Here is a 25,269-nt window from a genome sequence, read left to right as displayed (position 1 = left end):
ATGCCGACTTTGGATGCTCCAGAAGAGAGGCTGAGAAAATTTAAGTATCGAGGCAAAGATGCATCTGTGAGTACCAAGTGACTGCTTTGCTCTATCCAGAAGTAGTGCAGTAAAAATTTCATGGTTGGGATGTATCCAAGATGGAGGGGAGGATGAGGATGTGGAGGGAGCACAGGTTAGATAATTTCCCCCAGGATTCTTGATAAAGTCAAGGAGTTTCTTCCGAACCAACATAAAAGGGTCTGTTTTGTTTGTTAATTTTAATCTCCCTCAGTCTGGTATCCAAAGCTGGATCAAGGCTCAAATGACCTGTAGACCAATCCCTAACCATGGAAATGGTCAGGGACATGTGGGGCCTCCCCTTCAGGGACTAATCAGCACTGATGAAGATGTGCTCAGACTCAGGGCAATGGAACACTTTGCTCAGATGGCTCTACAGCCAAGAGTCCTGGCCTGCTGAGGATGTAGAGAAGGCTTTCTTCACTTTGGGAAGAAGGTTAACTACTTTTCTGGATGTGGTGTTAGGAGAAAGCAGAGGAGGTAAACAGTGCTATTTACTGTATGATCTTAACTCTTCTGGACTGTCACATCTGTAAAAGGGAAATCAGACACTTTGAAGCGTGCTCTAAAAGCTAAGTGGGGGGGCGCCTGGGTGGCTCAGTCTGTTAAGCGTCTGACTTTGGCTCAGGTCATGTTCTCACTGTTTGAGCCCCGCATCGGGCTCTGTGCTGACAGCCAGCTCAGGGCCTGGAGCCTGTCTTTGTATTCTGCATCTCCCTCTCTCTCTGACCCTCCTCTGATCATGCTGTCTCTATTTGTCTCTCAAAAATAAATAAAACATAAAAAAAAATAATAAAAGCTAAATGGAGTGATGATCTGACTCCCCGGCTCTAAGGGTTCCAGTTCTTTCTTTTTCTTGCTAGATGAGGCGACAACAACGGATGGCAGTCAGCCTGGAGCTTCGGAAGGCCAAGAAAGAAGAGCAGGCCTTAAAGAGGAGAAATATCACCAGTGTCTCCTCTGACTCCGCTTCTGAACTAGCCAAAGGAGTATGTACGCTGGGGATATGGCATTGAGGATGGTGGTATGGGAGATATGTCCTTAGTAAGTTTCTCCGGCTTAAAAATGTTTAATACATTCAGAACTTGCAAGCTCTAATCAGGGATTTTTAAGGAGGGGGTGGAGAGATCATGAGTAGAAGGAAGCTGGTGGTGTCAGAAATCTAAGGGCCATTACCTTTGTGGCTGTGAGTCTGGGATCTGTGTTCTGGGTGAGATGGGGTGGATGAGGTGCGGCTTCTAATGGAAAGGAACTTGCCACCACTTGGCCAGAAATAAGAAATGAGGGGTTACATCTAGTCACCTGACACATAAAGTCTTGCCTAGGACCTGAGTGCTGTCCATTATCTTCTGTTCCCCATCCACCCCAACCTCCCTCAGTGCAGATTCTGTGTTGACGTACAGGCTAATGCTGGGTTGTTTTTTTTTTTTTTTTTTGCGGATCCTTTCCGGAATTCCCTGACTGGGGAAGTTCTCTGCTTAGACTCTGATAGTCTTGGATCTACATCCTTTTATGATCTGCCACTGTCTACATCCCAGCTTAATCACCCACGTGCATTATTGCACCCTGCTAGGCTTAGGACTCCTACAGGGCAGAGCTAAGTTCGACCTGGGCAAGTGGATTTAATGACACATTAGCCGCCATCAAATGGAATGGCTGTTTGCATTTTCTGACTTTCTGTATGTGGCTTCTTGCACTCAGCATAATGTTTTCAGGGTTCGTCCATGTTGTAACATATGTCAATACTTCATTCCTCCCCCCCCCAACCCCGAGTTTGTTTTTTTTGAGAGCATGTGTGTGTAAACATGGGATTGGTTGGGGGGCGGGCAGGGGGGGGTGGAAGAGAAGGTGGGAGAGTGAGGATGAATATCCCAAGCAGGCTCTATGATGTCAATGCAGAGCCCAACTTGGGGCTTGAACTCCTGAACCGTGAGATCATGAACTGAGCTGAACTCAAGGGTCAGAGGCTCAACTGACTGAGCCACCCATGTGCCCCAGGACTTCATTCCTTTTATGGCTGAATAATATTTCATTGTGTGGATATGCTGAGTTTTATTTATCCATTCATTAGTCCGTGGACATTTGTGTTGTTTCCACTTTTTGGCTATCATGAATAATGGTGCTTTGTGCACAAATGCTCGTGTGGACGTGTTTTCAGTTCTCTTGAGAACATGCCTAAGAGGAGAATTGCTGGGTTATATTGTCACCTTGTTTAACTCTTTGAGGCCCGAGGTAAATTGAACAGTGGCTCCGCCTCCAAATACCCCCATCTCTTAATCCCCAGAACCTGTAAACGTTGCCTTGTATGGGGAACTTTGTAGATGTGATTGTTAAGGATCTGGAGATGGAGAGATTATCCTGGATTACCTGGATGGACCCAGTGTAAGGATGAAGGACCAGTCAGATCAGGTGACATGACCACAAAAGCAGAGATTAGCATATTGTGCTTTGAAGATGGTGGAGGGGGTCACAAGTCAAGAAATGCAGGTGGCCTCACTAGTAGCTAAACAAGGCAAGGAAGCAGATTCTTCCCTCAAATCTCCAGGATGAGCCAGCCCCACTTTGGTCCAGTGAAACTGATCGTGAACTTCTGAGGTCCAGAACTATAAGATGTGGTGTTTCAAGCCACTAAATTTGTAGTAATTTTTATACAAACAATAGGAAACAAATATGTTGCCAAACTGTTTTCCAAAGTAGCTGTACCATTGCACATGCTGACCCTTACCAACACTTGTCTGTTCTGGGATTGTAGCTATCTAGTGGGTACAAAGGGCTATATTGTTGCAATTTTGGTATGTCTTCCTAACGACTAATGATGATTATTTTTTGACGGGCTTCCTGGCCATTTATGTATCTTTTTGGAGAAATGTCTATCCAAACCCTTTGCTCATTTTTTTTTTTTTTCCTTTGCTCATTTTAAAAATTGAGTAATTTGACTTGGTCTTGTTGGGAAGGTCTAAGAGTTCTTTATACTGCCTATTCTGGATGCTAGGCCCTTATTTGCAAATATTTCCTTTTACTCTGCAGATTGTCTTTTTTACTTTTTTGGTATAATCCTTGAACAAAAGTTTTAAATTTTGAAACTGTTCTATTTATCTACTCTTTTATTTGGTTGCTTGTGCTTTAGGTATCATATTTAAGAATCCATTACCTTGGGTGCCTGGATGGCTCAGTCAGTTAAGCAACTTCAGCTCAGGTCATGATCTCATGGTTTGTGAGTTCAAGCCCTGCATCAGGCTCTCTGGTGTCAGAACAGAGCCTGCTTCGGATCCTCTGTCTCCCTCTCTCTGCTCCTCCCCCACACGTGCGTGAGCTCCCTTTCCCTCTTCCTCTCTAAAGTAATAAACATGGGGGGAAAAAAAAGAATCCATTGCCTGATCCAAGGTCACAAAGATTTATGTCCAAGTTTCCTTCTAAGAGTTTTATAGTGTTAGCTGTTACATTTAGACCTTTGATCCATTTTGAATAAACTTTTGTAAATGGTGTGAGTAGGATCCAATTTCATCATCCCATATGTGGGTATCTCCTTGTCCCAGTATCAAAAAGACCATCCTTTCCCCACCAAATGGTGTCAAATCCCTGGTCTAACATCAGCTGACTGTAAATGTGAGAGTTTATTTGTGGACTCTGGATTCTCTTCCATTGATCAGTGCATTTACCCTATGTCAGCACAGCACAGACTTGATGACGGTAGCTTTGTGCTGGTTTTGATAGCGGAAAGTGCCTTCCAACTTGGTTCTTCTTTTTCAAGATTATTTTAGCTATTTGGGAAATCCCCTGCATTTCCATCTAAATTTTGAAGCGACTTGCCAATTTTTTATTAAAAAAATTTTTTAATTCTTTTTCTTCCTCCTCCCCCACCCAATTTGCCAATTTCTCCTATCAACACAGCTCAGATTTTAATGGAGATTATGCTGAATCTGTAGACCAATTTATGAGTATTGCCATCTTAACATTAAATCTTCCAACTCCTGATCATGGGGTATATTTTAATGTATTAGGCCCTCTCTAATTTGTTTTTTTATAGTTTCAGCATGTGTGTCATGCACTACTTTTGCTAAATTTATTCCCAAGTATTTTATTCTTTTTGATGTTACTGTAAATACAATTATTTTCTTAATTTCAGTTTTGAATTGTTCATTGCTACTATATAGAAATACAAGTGATTTTTATGTTAACTCTGCAGCCTAGCTGAATCTTATTAGCTCTAATTAATGTGTATGTGGGGGGATTCTGTAGAATGTTCCATATACAAGTTTTTGTCTTCTGCAAATAGGGACAATTTTACTTATTCCAATCTGGATGACTTTGCTTTTTTTAATCTGTGTAGAACTTCCAATACTATGTTGAATAAAAGCAAGGAGAGTGGGCACCCTTGTCTTGTTCCTGATATTAAGGGGAAAGCATTCCATCTGTTACCATTAATTGTGATACTGGAGGGTTTTTTTATTTTTTATTTTTATAGATGACCTTATGAGGTTAAGGAAGTTTCCTTTTATTTCCAGCTATTTTATCATGGAAGGGTGGTTGAATTTTGTCAAATGCTTTTATCCTGGATTTATTGAGATGATCGTGTACTTCCCCCCATAATCTATTACTACATCCTACTACATTGGGGTTCATGTGTTGAACTTCTCCTGCCTTCCCAGATTGAATCTTAGTTGGTCAGAATGTATAATCCTGTTTATATGTTGATGCATTTTGTTTCCTAGAATTTTTTTTCCAAGATTAGCTGTTTTTCTTGAATAATCTCTTTTTGGCTCAAATAAAATAAATTGAGCTATCAGCCTTTTGTCAGTTTCTAGAGTTTGGAAGGTTGATTCCACTTTTGATGGTGGTGTTCTGGAGGAGAAAATTTTTAGAGGTCCTTACTCTGCCATTTTGCTAGTCTATCACTAGCATGTTCTTCATGGAACAAAAAGGTGCTGGGGATCCAAGTGACTACAGGAATTACCCCTTCCCCAGAGCATGGGGATGGTCCCACAGATCTGTGAGTCCTATAAGACACCAAATGTCCTTCTTTCCCCTAATGTAGACCAGCATACTGCCCAAGCCAGCTTGTTCTAATCAGATAGATGGCTAGACTAGATGACCTTCATGGTTCCTTTAGGCAGAGACTCTGACCTGAAAGCATCTCTCCTTGCAGGTCAGCCTCAACCTGCAAGAAATAATCAATGGTGTGAATGCCTCAGATCCAGACCTATGTTTCCAGGCCACCCAGGCAGCCAGGTAAGGTCAAACAGACTTCTGCTGTTTCATAGGTTCCAAGCTAGAAATAAGCTCCAGTGGCCTAGGGGGTTTTGGGGCAGTGGCAAAATGCCCACACAATGTAAGAAAAGGTGAGTCCATTCAAAAGTGAGATGAAATTGTTCCTCTACACTGTCCTTGAGAACATTTTAAGATATGCAAGTGTTGTCAGAGATGAATTGCTTAATTTAAATTGGCCTCTATAGGAATCTTGGCTCATTGATAATACCTGAAGAGAAAAATGTTTCATCACTGCAAAGTGCCATGGGCTGGACTTGAGGATATTAAGTAGCTCTGGCCCAACTGTTAGTCTCATTTGATAGCTAGGAATGCCAAGAACATTTATAAAAGGAGGTTCTTAATATCAGCCTCACATGACTTGGTTTTATTATTTTTTCCTCTTTCATCTCAAAGGAAAATGTTGTCCCGTGAAAGGAACCCTCCTCTAAAACTGATTGTTGAAGCCGGGCTCATTCCCAGGCTGGTAGAGTTCCTGAAGTCATCACTTCATCCCTGCTTGCAGTTTGAGGCAGCCTGGGCTTTGACCAACATTGCCTCTGGGACTTCGGAGCAGACTCAGGCTGTTGTGGAAAGTGGGGCCATCCAACCTTTGGTTGAGCTCCTGTCTTCCCCCCACATGACTGTGTGTGAACAGGCAGTGTGGGCCCTTGGTAATATAGCAGGTAAGACTCTCCCCACAAGGGGCCAGGAAACAGGTGGGTCATGCATCTGGCATGCTATGGGACTTCTTTGGGTAGCATCATAGACTCACTCGATCCTCTGACTTTAAATATCTAGAAACAATGGGGAGAGTCTGACAGGCTTTTCCAAAATTTAGAGTCAAGTTCAGAGGCTGAAAATTAAAGCTGAAAACAGATGATGCAGTATGTACTGAAAGCTACAGGCTGCCTAAGGCCACTTGCCAATACTGGTGTCCTACAGCCTTGGGTTTCAATGGCCTCAGGAACAAAAGACAAGCCTTTGATGCATGCACTGTGATGTTTATGACACACCCATTCATAATCCAGGATCCTGAAAAATTCTACCTCCAGCAACAGTTGTCAAGGGAACGTACCAAAAAATAATATTTCTTCAGCTTGGGGTAAAAGTCTTCCCTGAAAATGCAATCCTAAAATGACCTCATAAATTTGGGGCTTGCTGCTGTATTCCCTGTATTGGGCCAGGAAAGCATAAGCTGAGGAGTTAGTGCTGCAGGGTTGAAAGTTCTGGCATTCCTGACTGGATATAAATACAATGCTCTTGGGGGCATATGAACTCAATTGGGCCCCTCTGGATTTTGACAAATTAAGATCAGCCAAATATTAGCAGTTTCAAATTCAGAGAGTCAACAACCCACCACGACTGAGTCAGCAGAAACAAACACTGTGATGAGACCTCCAAGGACTTCAGATGTTGGGATTAGCAAACACAGAATATAAAGTAAGTTTGCTCGTTAAATGCTTGCAGAAATGAAGCACCTATCACTTTGTCCCTCAATTTGTCTGGTTCAGTAAGGAACAGACAATATTGGGTGGTATAAAGTAACACATGTTTTGTCCTGGTGGTTGAAGAATCACAAATGGAGACTTCTAGGGTCTCAAATTGGTATTTTTGCCCGAGTAGCAGATGGCAGATGGCTAGCATCTACCCATCCCCCAGACTTGGTTTTGAGTTGCCTTTGGAAGCTTCCACCCCATGCCAAAGCCTCCTGGGAAGACAATTTGGCCTGCAGTAGCTTCTATCTTCTTGAGAACTGTGCTATGAAGTACCACCAACACTTAGAGCCTCGAGGTCACTTCCTGGGCCCATTGGCTGGCTCCTTTGTTTCCAGACTGCCTATAACAGTCGTTGTGTGGTGCCTGCTCTTCATATCTAGTCTCTCTACCCAACTGACAAGATGAAGACCCAGGATCTAGTTCATGGGTATCCTAAGTACTTGCCCAGCCCAAGAATGCATTTTGGCATCTTACCCTTTGCACAGGCTTTTGAATTATTAGTTACTTACTCCCAGGATTCTCTTTGTTCCCTGTTCAAATCCCACATTCTTATCTATTTGAAGGTGATGGCCCAGAATTCAGAGACCTGGTTATCTCAAGCAATGCCATTCCACATCTGCTGGCCCTGGTTTCATCAACCATACCAGTAAGTGTCTTTAATGTAGTAAAACTAGCTAGCTAACATGTTTCCAAAATTGGGGAAGTACTTTCAAGTCAATGTTGGGTCATATGGGTGCTACCTTGCCCCTTATGACCATAATTATAAGCAGGACCTAGGATTGAATATCCCCTTGGATAAAAGTTGGTCCAAATTTGGCCCCGGGGCCACGAGTGCTGATTTTACTTTGGCGGGGTCGGTCGGGGCGGGGGGGGCATTGGAAAAGTTCCATTAAGATTTATCTAAAATTACAGTCCTGCAAAAGTATATGACAAAGCTCTCCATTCAAGGGGCATGGGTAGAATTAATGGGTCACCAGTTCTGCTCCTGGGTACTGGGTCTTGGTTTGAAGCTTAGAGTCAAAGTTGACTGATGTGGCAACAATAGAGGACACCCCCCCAGATAAATGTGGGCTCTAGATTAGCTTCAAAGAAAAATGAAGAGAAAGTAGCTTCTAAAAGCCAAGGGAATACCCAGCCCTCAGGGTCAGAGAAAACTTGAGTTAGTGGAACCAGAGAAAGGCTGACATGACCAGGGAGTTTACAAAGAGAGAGCAGTGTAAGAGCAGAGCACATAGAGCAAAGAACTTAGATGTCCTCCCAATGGCAGAGGGAAGCCTTTGAAGGATCTCAAAGCAAAGAGTGAAGTGATCTGGTCTTTTAGAAAGACCATTCTGGCTGCTTGAAAAATGATAGCAAATGAAGATGGGATGCTGCCATGTTGGACATGTGAGATATAAAGAAGCAAGGATGCCCTCCAGTTTGAAGTTAGGCTGTTGAGATGACTGTCCTTCTAGAGAAATGGGAAGATGGAGGGGAGAAGGAAACAGAGCCTTAGTTGTACATATTAAGTTGAAGAGTGTGAGAGGCAGGCACCATTGTAGCAATGTCAGGTAGATGGATAATGCATGTCTAGATGATTGTGCACGTATCTGTCATCCAGCCAGGCAAGATTAGCTAGAGCAGGGGCCAGATGCTTACTTTTATAAATAAAGTTTTATTGGAGCACAGCCATCCCCATTTATTTATACCCATATTGTCTGTTGCTTTTGTAATGTTATAAGGGCAAAGATGATTAGTTGCAACAGAGAGACCCGAGACCCTGTGGCCCATAAAGCTGAAAGTGTTTACTGTCTGGCCTTCTGCAGAAAGAGTTTGCCCCAACCCCTGACCTAGAGTATGAGGAGAACCTAGGACCGAGTCTCAAGGGTTCTGACATTCAGAACTTACCCCAAAGACTGAGAAGAAACAGCCCCTTTGGAAATAGAAATGCAGGTTTGGGGTCCTAGGTGCCAAGAAGAGCTTTTTCAAGAAGGGTACTAAATACTGCTGATAGGGATGGTAACTTTAAGACTGAAAAGGCAGCCGTTGGATTTGGTGACTTGGAAGAAGCTAATTTCATCACAAAGTAAAAAGAAGTAGAGGCAGAAATCAGACCAGAAGGGATGGAAGAACAAATAAGCTACAAGGTAGACAGCAAACAGAGACACATCCTTAAGGGCTGGCCTCTAAAAAATAGAAGCAGGACTATGGCTATATAGATGGAAGGTCCCAGAGTGTGGGAGTGATTCAGGGGAGAGAGATGATCATGGGGACAGAATCTTCAAAGGCAAAAATAGGATTCAGATGTGGAGTAGGAAGACTGACCCCTGAAAAAAGATAAGAAATGTGGTTGCCACATGTCAGTAGGGTTACTAGGCAGACCAAGCAACTCCTGCTTGACCTTTGTTTTGTCAATGAGAAATAAAAATAGGGTCATCAACTGAGTCCAAATGGGAGGGACATTTTGAATAATCAAAGGAAACCTCCATCTAACATTTGAATATGAAACTTAAGCTCATTCTTGGTCTCCCTAGTACGCATCACTACTGAGAACAGAGTCTGCATGAAGCTCAAAGGCTTTGCTTCACGCCAGTCAATAATATCGATCAAAGATGGCCAGGACATGCAGCTATTGGCCTTTTTCCTTCTTTGCCCCCAATGCTGGAAATGGTCTCCTTGTTACAGATCACGTTTCTGCGAAACATCACATGGACTTTGTCCAATCTTTGCCGAAACAAGAGCCCTTACCCCTGCAAGAAAGCAGTGAAACAAATGTTGCCCGTGCTCTTCCACCTCCTGCAGCACCAAGATGGCGAGGTTCTCTCAGACACCTGCTGGGCCCTGTCCTACCTCAGTGATGGCTGTAATGAGCGCATCGGCCAAGTGGTAGACACGGGGGTCCTGCCTAGGCTGGTCCAGCTCATGACCAGCTCGGAGCTCAATATCTTGGTAAATGTCCCTGGTCCCATCTCTCTCTGTCCTAGCCTTCTGACTAACATGTGGGAGTCAGACTCAACTTGAGCAAGACCTCTCCCACCATCAGCTCTTAATACTTTATCTAGAACAAAGCTTATTGTCTGCAATGCCCTGTTCTCTGCTGCTCTCTAGCCAAGGACTTGAATCTTTTTTTTTTTTATCAAAAAGCCTAGTGGATATTAAGTAAGTTATTTTTTCTTAATCTGGTAACTAGAAAGTATAGAAAAGCACCACACTGAAATTGTTTCTAATTCCTCCACCCAGTAAACTATTCTTTTTGTGGCCTTTCCTTCTAGTGGTCTGTGCATGTGGATGTTAACCAGTTGGCTAATACAGGGTATGTGTGCACTAATGTAAAGCTCATTATAACATTTTAATTTCTTACTCAAGGGTAAAAGAAAATTCCCTCTTACCCTCTCCCCAGTTTATTAGGCTACTGAAGTAGTCTAGGTAAAAATAAAACATAGGTAAAAATGAAACAAAACGAACATCAAATACTTGACTAGGATAGGAAACATGCCACTTATAAGCTTGAAGAAAGTGCCTTAAAACATGGGTGCTGTTTTTGACTTCTGTGGTTAGCCTTGTATATTTATGCAGCCTTTGGAGTTATTTATGCCTAGATTAGCATATATTATTCAGACATGAAGGTTAGTTTGAGGGGATGGTATTGGGGGGAGGGAGGGTATGAAGAGAATATAAGAAGCTGTATGTCCTGGGGGTCTAGGGCCCATTTGGACCCATCTTGGTGAGGCTGTGATTGGCCTATAGCACTGCTTCCACCTCTCACTTGAGTAGCAGATACCTAGCATGAAAGGCTAGGAAAACTCTAGAACTGTTGATGTTCTGTGCTAGGGCAGCCACTATGGTGCAGAGAAACCAAAATGAGTGCACAGTCAGCCCGCAGAGGACCATTGTTTTGAGCCCAATTGCAGACCCATCCTGGGGACCTTCAGAGTTGAGAGGGCATTTGTGAATACATCAAAAAATGCCATTGGGATCTCATTAGCTCCAATTAAATATACAACAGGAACTTGACACTCATGCTAAATATGAATTCAGTAGAAGTTATTGCATTATAAATACTGTAATCAATTTAGCCATTTTTCCCAGCATAAGGCTATGAAAAGGGCAGCATTGCTTCTTAATAAAGGCAATCCCTTGACCTCTGTCTCCCTGAAGCTGGTGCTGTTGAGAGGTGAGCAAGTACCTTGAAACTATGCAAATAGCCATGAATGTGCTGAATTAGTAAGGATCATGGATTTAATAATTATTCATACGTTTCCTGAGCACCGTCAACATAGCATGATGCATATTTGGGAGTGCACAGAGCTTGGTGTGACTGTCCCCTTCTGTTGTGATAAATTGGCAATGCCTGCTTACACTCACAGCCTTGTTCTTGCAGACCCCCTCTCTCCGCACCGTGGGGAACATAGTCACAGGAACGGATCACCAGACCCAGGTGGCCATTGACGCAGGCATCCTGAATGTGCTGCCCCAGCTCCTCATGCACCCCAAGTCCTCCATCCAGAAGGAGGCAGCTTGGGCCTTGAGCAACGTGGCTGCAGGGCCCTGCCAGCACATCCAGCAGCTGATTGCTTGTGGCACGCTGCCTCCCTTGGTGGCTCTGCTAAAAAATGTAAGTGGTGCACTCTGTGTCAAAAGGCTATTTTCCAATTGGCCCCATGTTGAACTCCTTCAGGAATTTAAGCACAGCCTTGGAAGCAAATTAATCAAGATCACAACAGAGATATGAAACCTTAGTTTCCTAACTCTCCCTGGGAAAGAAAGGAAGAGACATCCTATTTGGGACAACCCATTAAAGATGTAGGAGACTAAACAACCATTGTGTATTGAAAAGGTGATCCATCCCTCCCCCCCGCCCCCCGCCAGCTCAAATATTCAGAAAAAAAATCCTGAGCTGATAAATATTGGCTTATCTTTGGTGTTAGAAGAATGTGCCATCCACTCTACTTGCCAAAAGAGGGGGGAAGTTTTGTTATGTTTGAGGAGGAAGAACCTATCGGGTTATGGTGATATTGTACACTGGAGAAAGGTGACATTTTCTTTGTAAAAAATCCCATTGATCAGAGTGGTAATACATACTCAAAATCCAGATATAAAAGTAGAAATAAAACAATGCCTCCTTCCTCCTCCTGATTCCCACTTCCCTCCCCAGGACAACTCCTATTCATCAGCATTTCTTTTTGACCCCTTTGGATGGATGGGCTCAGTTTGAATCATCTACAGGTGACACAAGCCAGGAGTGGTTATGTCTGGTTGGGGGCGGGGAGGCAAGTGGTATAGGATGGGGAAGAGAAGCTGCCGGTGGTATTCCTGCCCTGAGGTTGGATGATGGGTTCCTGGGTGTGCAACCTGAATCAAGGCATCTTCTGATCTATTAGATGCTTCTTATCCTGTGTGCTACCATGAGGTGGTATAGATTCTCATCAGAAACGTCCAGTAATGGGGGCGCTTGGGTGGTTCAGTCGGTTAAGCATCCAACTTCAGCTCAGGTCATGATCTCGCCGTCCCTAAGAGTTCGAACCTGCATCGGGCTCTGTGCTGACAGCTCAGAACCTGGAGCCTGCTTTGGATTCTGTGTTTCCCTCTCTCCTTGCAACCCCCTTGCATGCGCTTGCTTGCTCTCTCTCTCTCTCTCTCAAAAGTAAACATTAAAAAACATTTTAAAAAAATCCAGTCATGAATCAAAAAGTAATATTATTTCAAATTGCCTTTTGAACTACTGCTGGCCTGGAGCCCTAAGTGGTTACTGAATTTTCTTTCTTTTTTTTTTTTTTTTTTTAACTGAGTCAGTTTTTCCCGGCCATGAAATGGGAATAACTCCTTCTGCCCAGGGATAGAAGGATCTATGATAAATTCCTCCCGGATCTCTGGGCAAAGTGTTTTTTATAAATGCAAGGAATGCATTGAGTGATACTTCAGTGGCCTTCATCTGACATCTCCAGACTGGCCCACTCCCTGACATCACTTCGTGTGCTCAGCTTTGTAGCTATGGAGCTTCTTGTCCATAGTTTTGCTGCATCAGAAAGACTAGGAATGTTGACCTATGTCACTATAATCTAAAATTCCAGGGGTGCCTGTGATGGTTCAGTTGGCTAAATGTCCGACTTTGACTCAGGTCATGATCTCATGGCTCAGATCCCACTTTGGGCTCTGTGCTGACAGCTCAGAGCTTGGAGCCTGCTTCAGATTCTGTGTCCCTTTTTCTCTTTTCCTCTCCTTTTTTTTGTTTTTCTCTCTCTCTCTCTCTCTCTCAAAAGTAAACATTAAAAAATAAAGTAATTCCAAAGATAATTTCTAATATATATAGATTATCTGGATTTGTTTATGTCGGTTATATTATTCCAATAACCTGACTTAAGGAAATGAGTCAATTTCAACTTAGAACCTCCCTCTAAGTTCCCATGGGAGCCTGTCTGTTTCTTGGCTTCTCAAAGATGCTCTCTTCTGTTCAAGAACTAGAGGCAGGTTGCTGAGGTATTCCGTGTAAATTATATATACTGTCGTGGCTATCACTAGCCTACCTAGAAATTGAACTAAGTTAACATCACTATATTTAAGTTCTTCAGGATCCATAATGAATGTAAATATTCTTTCTTCAGGGAGAATTTAAAGTCCAGAAAGAGGCTGTTTGGACCGTGGCTAACTTTACAACTGGAGGCACCATAGACCAGTTGATCCAGCTTGTCCACTCTGGAGTATTGGAGCCACTGGTGAATCTGCTTACCACCCAAGATCCCAAAATTGTTATCATAATCCTTGATGTTATCTCTCTTATCCTCAAGGTGAGCTGTTCTAAGCAAGTTGGTTTCTATATAGCCATCTCCAAATTTAAGGCACTTATTTTGGTTCTTAAAACTCCTATGTGGATTCTCTTTCCACTCTGCCACCCCTCCTCCTGTTCATATATCCTATGGATAACAAAAACAAGAGGGCATTCAAAGAAGGCCCATCCTGATTTTTTCAAGTGAGTGACCACATGCCCAGCATTGTTTTAGGTGCTCAGGATACCACAGAACAAAGTCCTCACTCTGGTAGAGCTTCTATATTAATGGGGAGAGGAACAGACCCAGAAGTTGGGAGTTTATCTGATAAAAGGGCAGTTGCTGATGGCTCAGAGTGGGAAGGGAATAGGGATTCCTTCAATGTAGTAGTCAGGAGCATCTGGTCTCAGGAAGAACACTTTTGCAAAGACCAAAGAGAAATGAGTGAATCTTGTGGATATCTGGGAAAGAATGCCCAAGGATAGGTTGGAGCAAAGGGATGGAAGGTGGTGGTCAGGCTCAGGGGATCCAGATCACATAAGGTAGGGGAGAACTTTGGCTTACTCTGAGTGAGATGGAGAAACCAATCAAAGGTTTGAAGCCAGGAAAAGCAGGCCTGCGAACCATATGGCTGGCTCTTTTAGAAGACTAAAGCATAGGATACACTTAAAAGAGTAGTAAGAAGTTAGCAGGGATAGATGCTGAAACTGACTACAAAGAAAGCCTTGAATTAGAACTCCAGGAAAGTCTTATTTCTGAAATAAAGGCAGAATAAGCCAGTCTTCATAAACCATTTGTGTCAGTTCTATATTGCTACATAACCAGTTACTCCCCAGTGGTCTGAAACAAATATAGTAAAACCTTGGATTGCGAGTATTCCGCAAGACAAGCAAGCATTTCTAATAAATTCTAACTTGATAAACAAGCTATTCCTTGCAATATGAGTTGCACATGTTGCCAAGTGTCACATGAGCACAAGTGAGCCAATGGTTCTTCTCTCTCTTGCTATGGGATTGTGGGTGATTGTCTCCCATGTTCGGATGCTGATGCTAAGTCTCAGGCTGCGGTGTTTGGCAGAAATTGGTGATTTTTCAGAATGTTAGAAGGTTCTCACAACTGGCACTAGTGTATTTTTTGTCACTTCAAAGCATCTATGGACAGTCCTTTGCTTTTCCATACAAGAGTAAGCTTAGGAATTCTTTGTTTCATTCTAGGTCAGGTTGCCTGCAGATATAGATCCTTTACTCTGTGCCTTATTGCTAGTTATGTTAAATACAGTATATGGCAAGAGTTTATTAATTACTGTAGTCAACATCCATGTGAACGTGTACAATGGCTCCTATGCAGAAAAAAGTTGAAGAGACAGATGGCAATAAGGAGATGATTGTGGTGGAAGTTAAGAAGGAAGTCGAGAAATACGAACGGGGTATGTGAGTGGCTGAAATTGTAAGATTTTAGAAGAAGGCCATGTCAACCATTTGCACAGTAGTAAAGAAGAAAAGAGTTAGATGCAGCAAAAGGAGTTACAAGAATATCAAAGCAATGGCCACATGTTCTGAAAGATATAGAAAAGTTGCTCCTGTTTTAGATAAATAAGAAGCAACTAGCAGGTGATACTTTGACTGAGAACTTTATCTGCAAGAAGGCAAAGGCCTTGTACACTGACTTGTAAGTAAACTGCCATGTATGTCAACAGAAAATGAAGTCTTCAAAGCAAGCACAGAATGGTTTGATAATTTTAAGAGAAGTGGCATCCATAGTGTTGTGAGGCACAGAGAGGTAGGGGTTTGGATGCTAAGGCAGCTGAAGTGTTCACTACCAGGTTCCAGAAGCTCATGGTTTCCAAGTGTTACTGCTGGTGCACATTTTTAACTGTAATAAGATGGGGTTTTTGAAATCGATGCCAAAGAGAACCTACGTGATAGAAGAGAACATGCAATGCCCAGTCACAAGCACATGAAAGACTGTCTCACCCTCTTGTTTTGTGCTAATGCAAGTGGAGATTTCAAAGTCAAGCCCCTGCTCCTATATCATTCTGAGAATCCATAAGCCTTCAGTAAATGCAAGGTGCAGAAGAGCCAGTTGAAAGTTATATGGAGGTCCAACAGCAAGGATTGGGTCACTTGTGTCTTATTCATTGAATGGATCAATGAGGTTTATGGTCCTGCAGTGAAGAAATGCCTTTTAGAAAAGAATCTGCTACTCAAAGCCTTACTAGTTATGGATAATGCTCCTGCTCATCCTCCAGGCTTTGAGGACAACTTACTGAAGGAATTTGAGTTCACGAAGGTCCAGTTCTTTCCTCCCAACACCACTCCAATTCTCCAGCCCATGGATCAGGAGGTTTATTTTGAATTTTAAAAAGCTTTCACACCAAAGCACCATTTCAGCAATGCTTCAGGGTGACCGAAGGAACAAACCTTACCCTCAGAGTTTTGGGAAAATCATTTCAACATCATGAACTGCCTCAATATCATTGATAAAGCCTGGTATGAGGTCACCAAGAGAACCCTCCATTCTTCTTGAACATTGTGGCCTGATTGCATTCTTGGACATGACTTAGAGGAGCTTGCTTATGAATAGGAGCTGCCGTTTGTTTACAGAATTGTGTTCTTGGGGAAGACCATGGGACTAAAAGTGAATAAGGATGACATTCAAGAGCTGGTAGAAGAACATGGTCAGGAGCTGACCACTGACAAACTGATGGATCTGCATCACGAGTAACAGCAAGAGTTTACGGAGGAGATTTCTCTGCACAGGAGAGGAGAAAAAGGCAAAGGAATTCCTCACTTCAACTAAGACTAGGAAGACGTGTAAAATGTGGGAAACCATGCAAAATTTTGTTGAAAAGCACCACCCGAATAAGGCTGTAGCAGTGTGAGCAATGAATCTGTTTAACAATACAATGTTATTTCTGCAAAATCCTCAAAAGGGGCAAAAACAAGTATCACTAGATACATTCCTTGTTAAAGTTGCATGAAAAGAAAAAGATTCTATTGAGCCAATAGATAGCAGTGATTCCGCAGTGATTCCATTAGTGAGAGTGAAGGTCATCCTACACAATAACCCTCCTCTCTCTTGTCTCCCTCATACCAGCCACAAAGGTTTTCAAAGGTAAGTGCAGGTTAATTTGTTTTTCTTTATATTTTGTATTTTCTTATTTTGTATTATATTACAGTATTTTAATCATTTTTATATGAATATTTTGGGGTTGTGGAATGATTCATCTGAGTTTCCATTATTTCTTATGGGGAAATTTGCTTTGATATACAAGCGTATTGGATTATGAGCATGTTTCTGGAACGAATTATAGTCCCCAATTGAGCTTTTACTGTATTATCTCCCCTAGTTTCTGGGGTTAGGAATCTGGGGACAGCTTAGCTGGATGGTTCTGGCTCAGGGTCTATCATGAGATTCAAGGTATCAACTGGGGCTGCAGTCTCCTCTGAAGGCTTGATGGAGGCTGGAGAAGCAGCTTTCAAGGTGGCTCACTCATATGCCTGGAAAGTTTTTGTCACCACCTAGAGCTCCTCATAGGACCATTTTGGTGTCTTCACACCGTGGCAGCTGGCTTCCCCTGTCACAAGCAGTCTAGGAAAGCAAGGTGGAAGCCCCAGTGGTTTTTATGAGCTAGCCTTGTAAGTCACTCCAACAACATCCTATTGGTTACACAGATCAGCCCCACTCAACATGGGAGGAAACTATACAAGGGTGTGTATATCAAGAGTCAGAGATCATCTGAGGCCATCTTGAAGGCTGGCTATATTCATCTGGTTAAGGTCCTTTTATATGCAACAAAGCCATTTGAAAAATTTCAAAGTAACACCAGGGGATTCCTTTTAAAAGCTCACTTTAAGCATCCTTTTCATGTAACTGTCTTGGAAAGAACTGACCTGAGTTAAAAACAGATTTGAAATGGCACCCAATTAGACACAAAGACTGAGGAAATCACACGGATGAAACATAGAGACTTGGCCACCCGTAGACAAAGTTGGACATAATGACATAACACATTTGTGAAAGCACACTTGTGAGCTGTAGAAATTGAACTTCATCTGTTTCATTTGAATTAGACATTTGGGGTTGTTTTTCCCCTTGGGGGCGTCTGGGAAAACCACATCTGATAGATCAGAGTGAGGCACTGGAATAGCAGGTTCGGAGGATGAGGTAGGCGAGAGCCTCAAATGGCTGGCAGAGTGCAGCTGAAGTTCTTTGAAGCGACTTTGGGGATGTTTGCTCTTCTGCCAACATCCAGAATCCTTCTCTAGGGCTCTGCTTGCCCTGGATCATCTCACATCCCCCAGCTTGCTTTCTGAGGGTATCCTAGCCCATTGGCCTTGCCTTGGTTTCTTTGCTCAAAGCCAAAACTCATTTTGGATCCCAGATAGGACTGGAGAATGTCTGGGTTTAGACATAACAGTACAAACTCTGATCAGGTAGACAGTGTGACCTAAATGTTTAATTTGAACCACAGGAGGTTTTCTTATTACTGCTCACAAAATAAAGAGCAGAGCCCTTCAGGAGAGGACACCAAAGCTTTTTCTTTATTTCTCTTTGCTTCTCCCAAATAGGCTATTTTGCTAACACTTCTAATGTGCAACACTTAATCCTTTAAAACTTTGTCCTTGCCATTCCTTGTTTTGGAAATGCTACCAATTTCCTATGGTTGATGCTGGCATAGCATTGTTGGTCAAAAACATGTATTACTTCCCAAGCCTTTTATGCACATCTTCTTCTTCTTCTTCTTTTTTTTTTTTTTTAACAGATAGTTTATTGTCAAGTTGGTTTCCATATAACACCCAGTGCTCATCCCCACAAGTGCCCTCCTCCATGCCCATCTCCCCCCCCCCCACATCCATCAGTCCGCAGTTTTTGTCAGCATTCAAGAGTCTCTCATGGTTTGCCTCTCTCCCTCTCCCCTACTATTTCCCCCTTCTTCTCCCCCATGGTCCTCCGTTAAGTTCCTCCTAATCCTCCTATACGTATGCACATCTTCTATAATGTAAACCACTGATCATTTACTGCAGTATTCTTTCTGTACTGCAACAATTATTTACCTACCTGACCCAATAATATGAGTTATGAAAGGGCCTTTGCTTTTTTTTTTTAATTTTTTTAATGTTTTATTTATTTTTGAGAGAGAGAGACAGCATGAGCAGGGGAGGGTCAGAGAGAGAAGGAGTCACAGAATCTGAAGACAGGCTCCAGGCTCTGAGCTAGCTGTCATCACAGAGCCCTACGCGGGGCTTTAACCCATGAACCGTGAGATCATGACCTGAGCCGAAGTTGGATGCTTAACCAACTGAGCCACCCAGGTGCCCCTAAAAGGGCCTTTTCTAAATCCCATCTTGAGCTCTAGTTTTGTAGGCCTCACCCACAGTCTGTATACAAACGTTTGAATGAGTGAATAGCCCCAGATGATAAATCCAATGATCAGCACTGGATTAAATCCTCTCCTGTTACTTGTTTCCAGGGACTTGGTTATTTGCCATGGTGTTGCTATGGGTCCCCTTAGTCTTCCGTCTCACGGCTTTATGGCGAGGGTGGGATCAGAACACCTGTATTTATTTATTTATTTTTTAAATGTTTTTTATTTATTTCTAGGAGAGAAAGAGAGCGTGAGCAGGGGAGGGTCAGAGAGAGAGGGAGTCACAGACTGAAACAGGCTTCAGGCTCTGAGCTGGCAGTCAGCACAGAGCCCGACGCGGGACTCGAACCCACGAACCATGAGATCATGACCTAAGCGAAAGTCGGTCGCTTAACCGACTAAGCCACCCAGGCGCCCCAGAACACCTGTATTTAAAGAGCATTACTTGGGGCGCCTGGGTGGCTCAGTTGGTTGAGTGTCCGACTTCAGCTCAGGTCATGATCTCCGGGTTTGTGGGCTTGAGCCCCACATTGGACTCCCTGCTATCAGTGTAGAGTCCACTTGAGATCCTCTGTCCCCCTCTCTGTTTACACCTTCCCTACTTGTGATCTTGCTCTTGAAAATAATAATAAAAAAACATTACTTGAACATTCTTTCAAACTGTATTTTTTTCTGAGAGTGAAGGAGCACAAGTGAGCAAGGGGGAGAGAGAGAGAGACAGAGAGAGAGAGAGAGAGAGGAGAGGAAGGGAAGGAGGGAGAAACAGGACTCATTCAAAGTGGAGTTCGAGCTCACGAACTGTGAGATTATGACTTGAGCCAAAGGCAGATGCTTAACCGACTGAGCCACCCAGGTGCCCCCCTCAAACTGTATTTTATTTTATTTTATTTTTATTTATTTATTTATTTTTTAAATGTTTTTTATTTATTTCTAGGAGAGAGAAAGAGAGCGTGAGCAGGGGAGGGTCAGAGAGAGAGGGAGTCACAGACTGAAACAGGCTTCAGGCTCTGAGCTGGCAGTCAGCACAGAGCCCGACGCGGGACTCGAACCCACGAACCATGAGATCATGACCTAAGCGAAAGTCGGTCGCTTAACCGACTAAGCCACCCAGGCGCCCCAGAACACCTGTATTTAAAGAGCATTACTTGGGGCGCCTGGGTGGCTCAGTTGGTTGAGTGTCCGACTTCAGCTCAGGTCATGATCTCCGGGTTTGTGGGCTTGAGCCCCACATTGGACTCCCTGCTATCAGTGTAGAGTCCACTTGAGATCCTCTGTCCCCCTCTCTGTTTACACCTTCCCTACTTGTGATCTTGCTCTTGAAAATAATAATAAAAAAACATTACTTGAACATTCTTTCAAACTGTATTTTTTTCTGAGAGTGAAGGAGCACAAGTGAGCAAGGGGGAGAGAGAGACAGACAGAGAGAGAGAGAGAGAGGAGAGGAAGGGAAGGAGGGAGAAACAGGACTCATTCAAAGTGGAGTTCGAGCTCACGAACTGTGAGATTATGACTTGAGCCAAAGGCAGATGCTTAACCGACTGAGCCACCCAGGTGCCCCCCTCAAACTGTATTTTATTTTATTTTATTTTTATTTATTTATTTATTTATTTTTTAATTTTTTTTTTTTTTTTACAAATAGTTTATTGTCAAATTAGTTTCTACATAACACTCAGTGCTCATCCCCAAAGTGCCCTCCTCCATGCCCATCCCCCCCTCCCCTCCACATCCATCAGTCCTCAGTTTTTGTCAGCATTCAAGAGTCTCTCATGGTTTGCCTCTCTCCCTTTCCCCCACCATTTCCGCCCTTCTTCTCCCGCTTGTTCCTCCGTCAAGTTCCTCCTAATCCTCCTATACGTGCAAACATATGATATTTGTCCTTCTCTGCCTGACTTATTTCGCTCAGCCCTCAAACTGTATTTTAAACAATTTCCATTAATTAGAAGGGAGATAGCTATTAAAAAGTAATAGCAATGTATTTGTACAGAGCAGCTTATTCGGCACAAATTGTATTTTTTGAAATTAATATAAACCTAAATATATGTAATATAAATGTCCAAAAAGGGAGTAAGATCCTGCAGGAATAATAAAACTATGGCTGCCCATTCTGGAATAAGAGCCTTTGACTCCCCTGAGGCAAAGCCCCACCTCCAAAGGGCTTTTGCCCAGAGTCTTGCTTTGTCTTATACACCCACAGGCAGCAGAGAAACTTTCAGAGAAGGAAAACATGTGTCTCCTGATAGAAGAAATTGGTGGCGTTGATAAAATTGAGGCTTTGCAACTACATGAGAACCCCCAGGTTGCCCTAACTGCTTTGAACATTATCGAGAATCATTTTTGTGAGGTAAGTGATTTCAGACCGGAAAGCAGTACCCACGCCTCCTGGTGAGCCACCTTAGCAGGTGATCACTGGGCAGGTGCCCATGCTGCCTCTGTGATGTGGGTGACTGGACAGGTGGGCTTGTCTCATGACTTAGTGCTGAGTTTCTCCCCCATCCATGCTGAATGGGCTGCCTTTGAGGGGCAGCTTCCTGGTTTTGGGAAACCATTTTAGTCCCATGAAACCTTGTCCTGCTGCCTCTGGTTTAGATTTTATTTTATTTTTTTCCCTTTCCCCCTGCTTTCCTCTTGTGGTGGGGAAGGAAGCAGGAGGGAGGGGCTACGATGCTGAAGTGATTTCTTTTTTATTTTTATTTTAATTGCTTTTAGTTTTGAGAGAGAGAGGCAGACACGAGCAGGGGAGGGGGAGAGGCAGAGAGAGTGGGAAACACAGAATCTGAAGCAGGCTCCAGGCTCTGAGCTGTCAGCACAGAGCCTGGTGGGGAACTCAAACTCTGGAATGGTGATGTCATGACCTGAGCTGAAGTCGGATGCTTAACTGACTGAGCCACCCAGGTGCCCCTGAAGTGATTTTTTTAAACTGAAAAACACAACTAAGGCAGTCCCAGCTTTTGAAAACTCATTTTGCTACTTACTGCATTTTCTCTTTCCAGAACATAGGGTCTGGGATAAACTGCACACAATGCTTTTAACTTTTCTGCGGGAGCAGGGAATAATGATCAGACAGCATCAGACACACAATAAAACATCTTTTATTGTAATATGTGCAGCATAAAATTTACCATTTTAACCATTTTTAACAGTATAGTTCTGGGTCATTAAAGGTCCCTTCACAAGGGCACCTTGGTGGCTCCATTGGTTAAGCAGCCAACTTCTGATTTTTGGCTCAGGTCATGATCCTAGGGTCATGAGATCAAACCCCAAGTAGGCTCAGAGCAAAATGTGGGGCCTGCTTAAGATTCTCTCTCTCCTAGGGCTCCTGGATGGCTCAGTCTGTTAAGTGTCTAACTTCAGCTCAGGTCATGATCTCGTGATCCATGAGTTTGAGCCCCGCATGGAGCTCTGTGCTGACAGCTCAGAGCCTGAAGCCTGCCTTGGCTTCTGTGTCTTCCCCTCTCTCTGCCTCTCCCTCACTCTCATTCTGTTTCTCAAAAATGAATAAATGTTTAAAAAATTCTCTCTCCTATTCCCTCTGTCCCTCCCTTGCTCACTTGCACGTGCTCTCTCTCTCTCTCAAAAAAAATAATTTCACATTGCTAGATAGCAGTCACCACCATCCTCTCTAGAACTTTCATCTTTCCAAAGTGAAGCTCTGTTCCCAGTAAACATGGACTCTCCATTCTTCCTCCCCCAAAGCCCCTGGCAAACACTATTTAACATTTTGTCTCTGGGAATTTGACTACTCTAAATACTTCAAGTAAGTGAAATCAGACAGTATTTGTACATTTGTGATTGGCTCATTTTACTTGGCATAATGCCCTCAAGGTTCATCCACGGTGTCAGCATCACCTTTATTTTTTCAGGCTGAGTACTATTCCATTGTGTGGCTATTTTACATTTGGTTTATCCATTCCTCATGGATCTTGGACTGTTCTTTTGACTATTGGGAATGTCACTATGAGAGTACAACTATGTTTGGAATTCATGCTTTCAGTTCTTTTGGTTGTATATACAGAAGTGGGATTGTTAGGTCATACGGTAATTCTATTTTTAATTTTTGAGGAACCACTATACAATTATCCACAGCAAATGCATCATTCTACATCCCACCAGCAATGGGCAAGGGTTCCCATTTTTCAGCATCCTTACCAATACTTGTTATGTTTTTTTATTATAGTCCTCCTAATGGGTGTGAAGTTGTAGTTCATTGTGGTTTTCAGTTATATTTGCATTAGATAGTTTTCATATGAAGGTGAGCTCAAAGCTCTTAAGGTAGCCTGCTAAACAAGGGTGACAGAGTGAGTGACACTCCATTAGGCCTCAAATTGGAAGCATCAGCAAAATCCAGAGCCATAAAACAAGTATGACCATGTTGGTGATTTGTTGCTACCTGAAGGCAGTTGATACTGGTTTGGACCAAGGGGATGCTCTCAAAGCAGAGAGGACCCAGAACAGCAATTAGCATCTTCTGGGTTAAGGCTCCTCTGAAACTTTATAATTAGGAAACCCATCTCTTAGAGCTTTCAAATCCCTAAGACTCATCTGAGGGCTCCAGACTAAAGACTCCTGATGGAGGACCAGCTACATACACCGTGTCCTTACTCACCGTAAGGTTGCTGTTCTTTGTATCAAAACTGCACTTACAAATAGTCCAGACACAAAAAGATAAATACCATATGATTTCACTTCCATCAGGGACCTAGAAATGTCAAACTCTTAGAGGCCTGCAGGAAAATGGTGGGTGCCAGGAGCTGGGAGAGAAGGAAATAGGGAGTTAGTGTTTAACAGGTACAGAACTTGGGTTTGAAATGACAAAGTTCTAGAAACGGATGGTAGTGGTTGCACAGCAGTCTAAAGGTACTTAATGTCACAGAACTATCTACTTACAAATGGTTAAAAATGGTGAATTTTATGGTATGTATGTTTAACCACACACATAAACTGTATTAAGGTCAAGACTGAGAAATATTTTCTCCTTCACCCTCTTTTCTGAGGGAGCCCTGAGGCTGATTTAGATCAAATTGCTAATCCGTAGAAGAGGTTAGTCATCTGTGCAACAATAATATGTCGAGAGCCTGTAGGTATAATAGTGTCTCTTCTTCCTTGAAGGGAGAAGAAAGCGGTACAGTATTACCAGCCCTGGAGGAAGATTGTGAATTCTTAAACCAATTAACAAAAAATTACCAAGGCCCCATGACTTCTAAACCAAGGACCACACCCTAATGGGTAACTTCTTTAAGAACCTTCTAGATCTTGGCATGCCACAGGTGTAACGATTTTAAACTGAATGTTAATAAAATTTTCAACACATTCGCCTCCATCTGTCAAAAAATGCCGTTAAACCACTTGCATCTATCTTAAAGATGTGGAATTCATCTCCTGAGAACATATGGTTTAGTGGTTACCTTAAAGGATCTTAAAGGAAGACACTGAAAACAGAATAGTCTTATAGCTATTTAAGATAAATTTTGACCTGTAGACTTGATTTAACCAGTAATTCTTATATCTCTTTGCCTTTCCCTTTTCATGGAATGCCTTGTTAATACAGAACATTCTTCAGGGAAAGCTGTGGGTGATGGTTAAAAGGAGAGAGAGTGGGCTGGGAAGGACCTAAGACCATGATACTAGGTAGTGTTGTGATGGATGTGGGATATGCTTTGAGGATTGGACTTGATTTGTTTGAGTGTAGAGATTGGATCAAAATCTATTGTGGTCTGAAGCATCACACCATAATGTCATGCCTGAAGCATGTCTTCACTGGTCCTTGATAAGTGAGGAAAGATATGTGGGTGTCCATCTAAAATACTGCTGGGGAGCACCTGGGTATCTCAGTTATGCATCTGATTCTTGATTTTGGCTTGGGTCATGATGTGGTATCAAGCCCCACATTGGGCTCTGTACAGATAGTGCAGAGCCTGGTTGGGATTCTCTCTGTACCTCCCTTGCTCACACATTCTTTCTCTCAAATATAAAAAAAAAAATAGGGGTGACTGGTGGCTCCATTGTTTAAGAGTTTGACTCTTGATTTTGGTTCAGGTAATGATTCCACAATTTCAGAATCAAGCCCTGTGTCAGGCTCTGTGCTGACAACACGGAGCCTGCTTAGGATTCTTTCTCTCCCTCCGTCTATGTCCATCTCTCCCCCTTCTGTCCCCCCATCTCAATGAATTAATAAGCTTAAAAGAAAAACCTTAAAAAAATTACTCCTAAAGACCATGTTCTCATAAATGTCTCATTTAGTGGTGAGAACAAAGTTATGATTTAGTGGACATTAGATCTTCCAATGAACATCCTCATCAACTTTTGGCATGACTATGACCACTGCTGAGGGCTATGTTCGTGGGATGAGATCTCTGGG

General features: G+C 42.9%; 1 protein-coding gene across 1 annotated transcript; it reads left to right on the top strand.

Moving 5' to 3' along the window:
- Window positions 1-24,134, top strand: KPNA7 (karyopherin subunit alpha 7). The gene is made up of 10 exons (XM_039226173.1): window positions 1-66; window positions 924-1,049; window positions 5,207-5,289; window positions 5,722-5,990; window positions 7,367-7,449; window positions 9,468-9,731; window positions 11,164-11,397; window positions 13,385-13,567; window positions 21,109-21,255; window positions 24,021-24,134. Exons 1-10 carry the CDS (start codon window positions 1-3, stop codon window positions 24,132-24,134), a joined length of 1,569 nt encoding a protein of 522 aa, XP_039082104.1.
- The last annotated feature ends 1,135 nt before the right edge of the window (window positions 24,135-25,269 follow it).

Source organism: Hyaena hyaena, unplaced genomic scaffold (genome assembly GCF_003009895.1).
Source record: "Hyaena hyaena isolate Hyena2069 unplaced genomic scaffold, ASM300989v1 scaffold_20, whole genome shotgun sequence".
Lineage (NCBI taxonomy): Eukaryota > Metazoa > Chordata > Mammalia > Carnivora > Hyaenidae > Hyaena > Hyaena hyaena.
This window is presented reverse-complemented; position numbering and strand designations above follow the sequence as displayed.

Bases quoted from the DNA above. Each gene is read 5' to 3' on its own strand.
- KPNA7 (XM_039226173.1), top strand. From the start codon at position 1: ATGCCGACTTTGGATGCTCCAGAAGAGAGGCTGAGAAAATTTAAGTAT. The intron at 1,050-5,206 runs GTATGTACGCTG...CTCTCCTTGCAG, and splicing joins CTTCTGAACTAGCCAAAGGA to GTCAGCCTCAACCTGCAAGA. The intron at 5,991-7,366 runs GTAAGACTCTCC...ATCTATTTGAAG, and splicing joins GGCCCTTGGTAATATAGCAG to GTGATGGCCCAGAATTCAGA.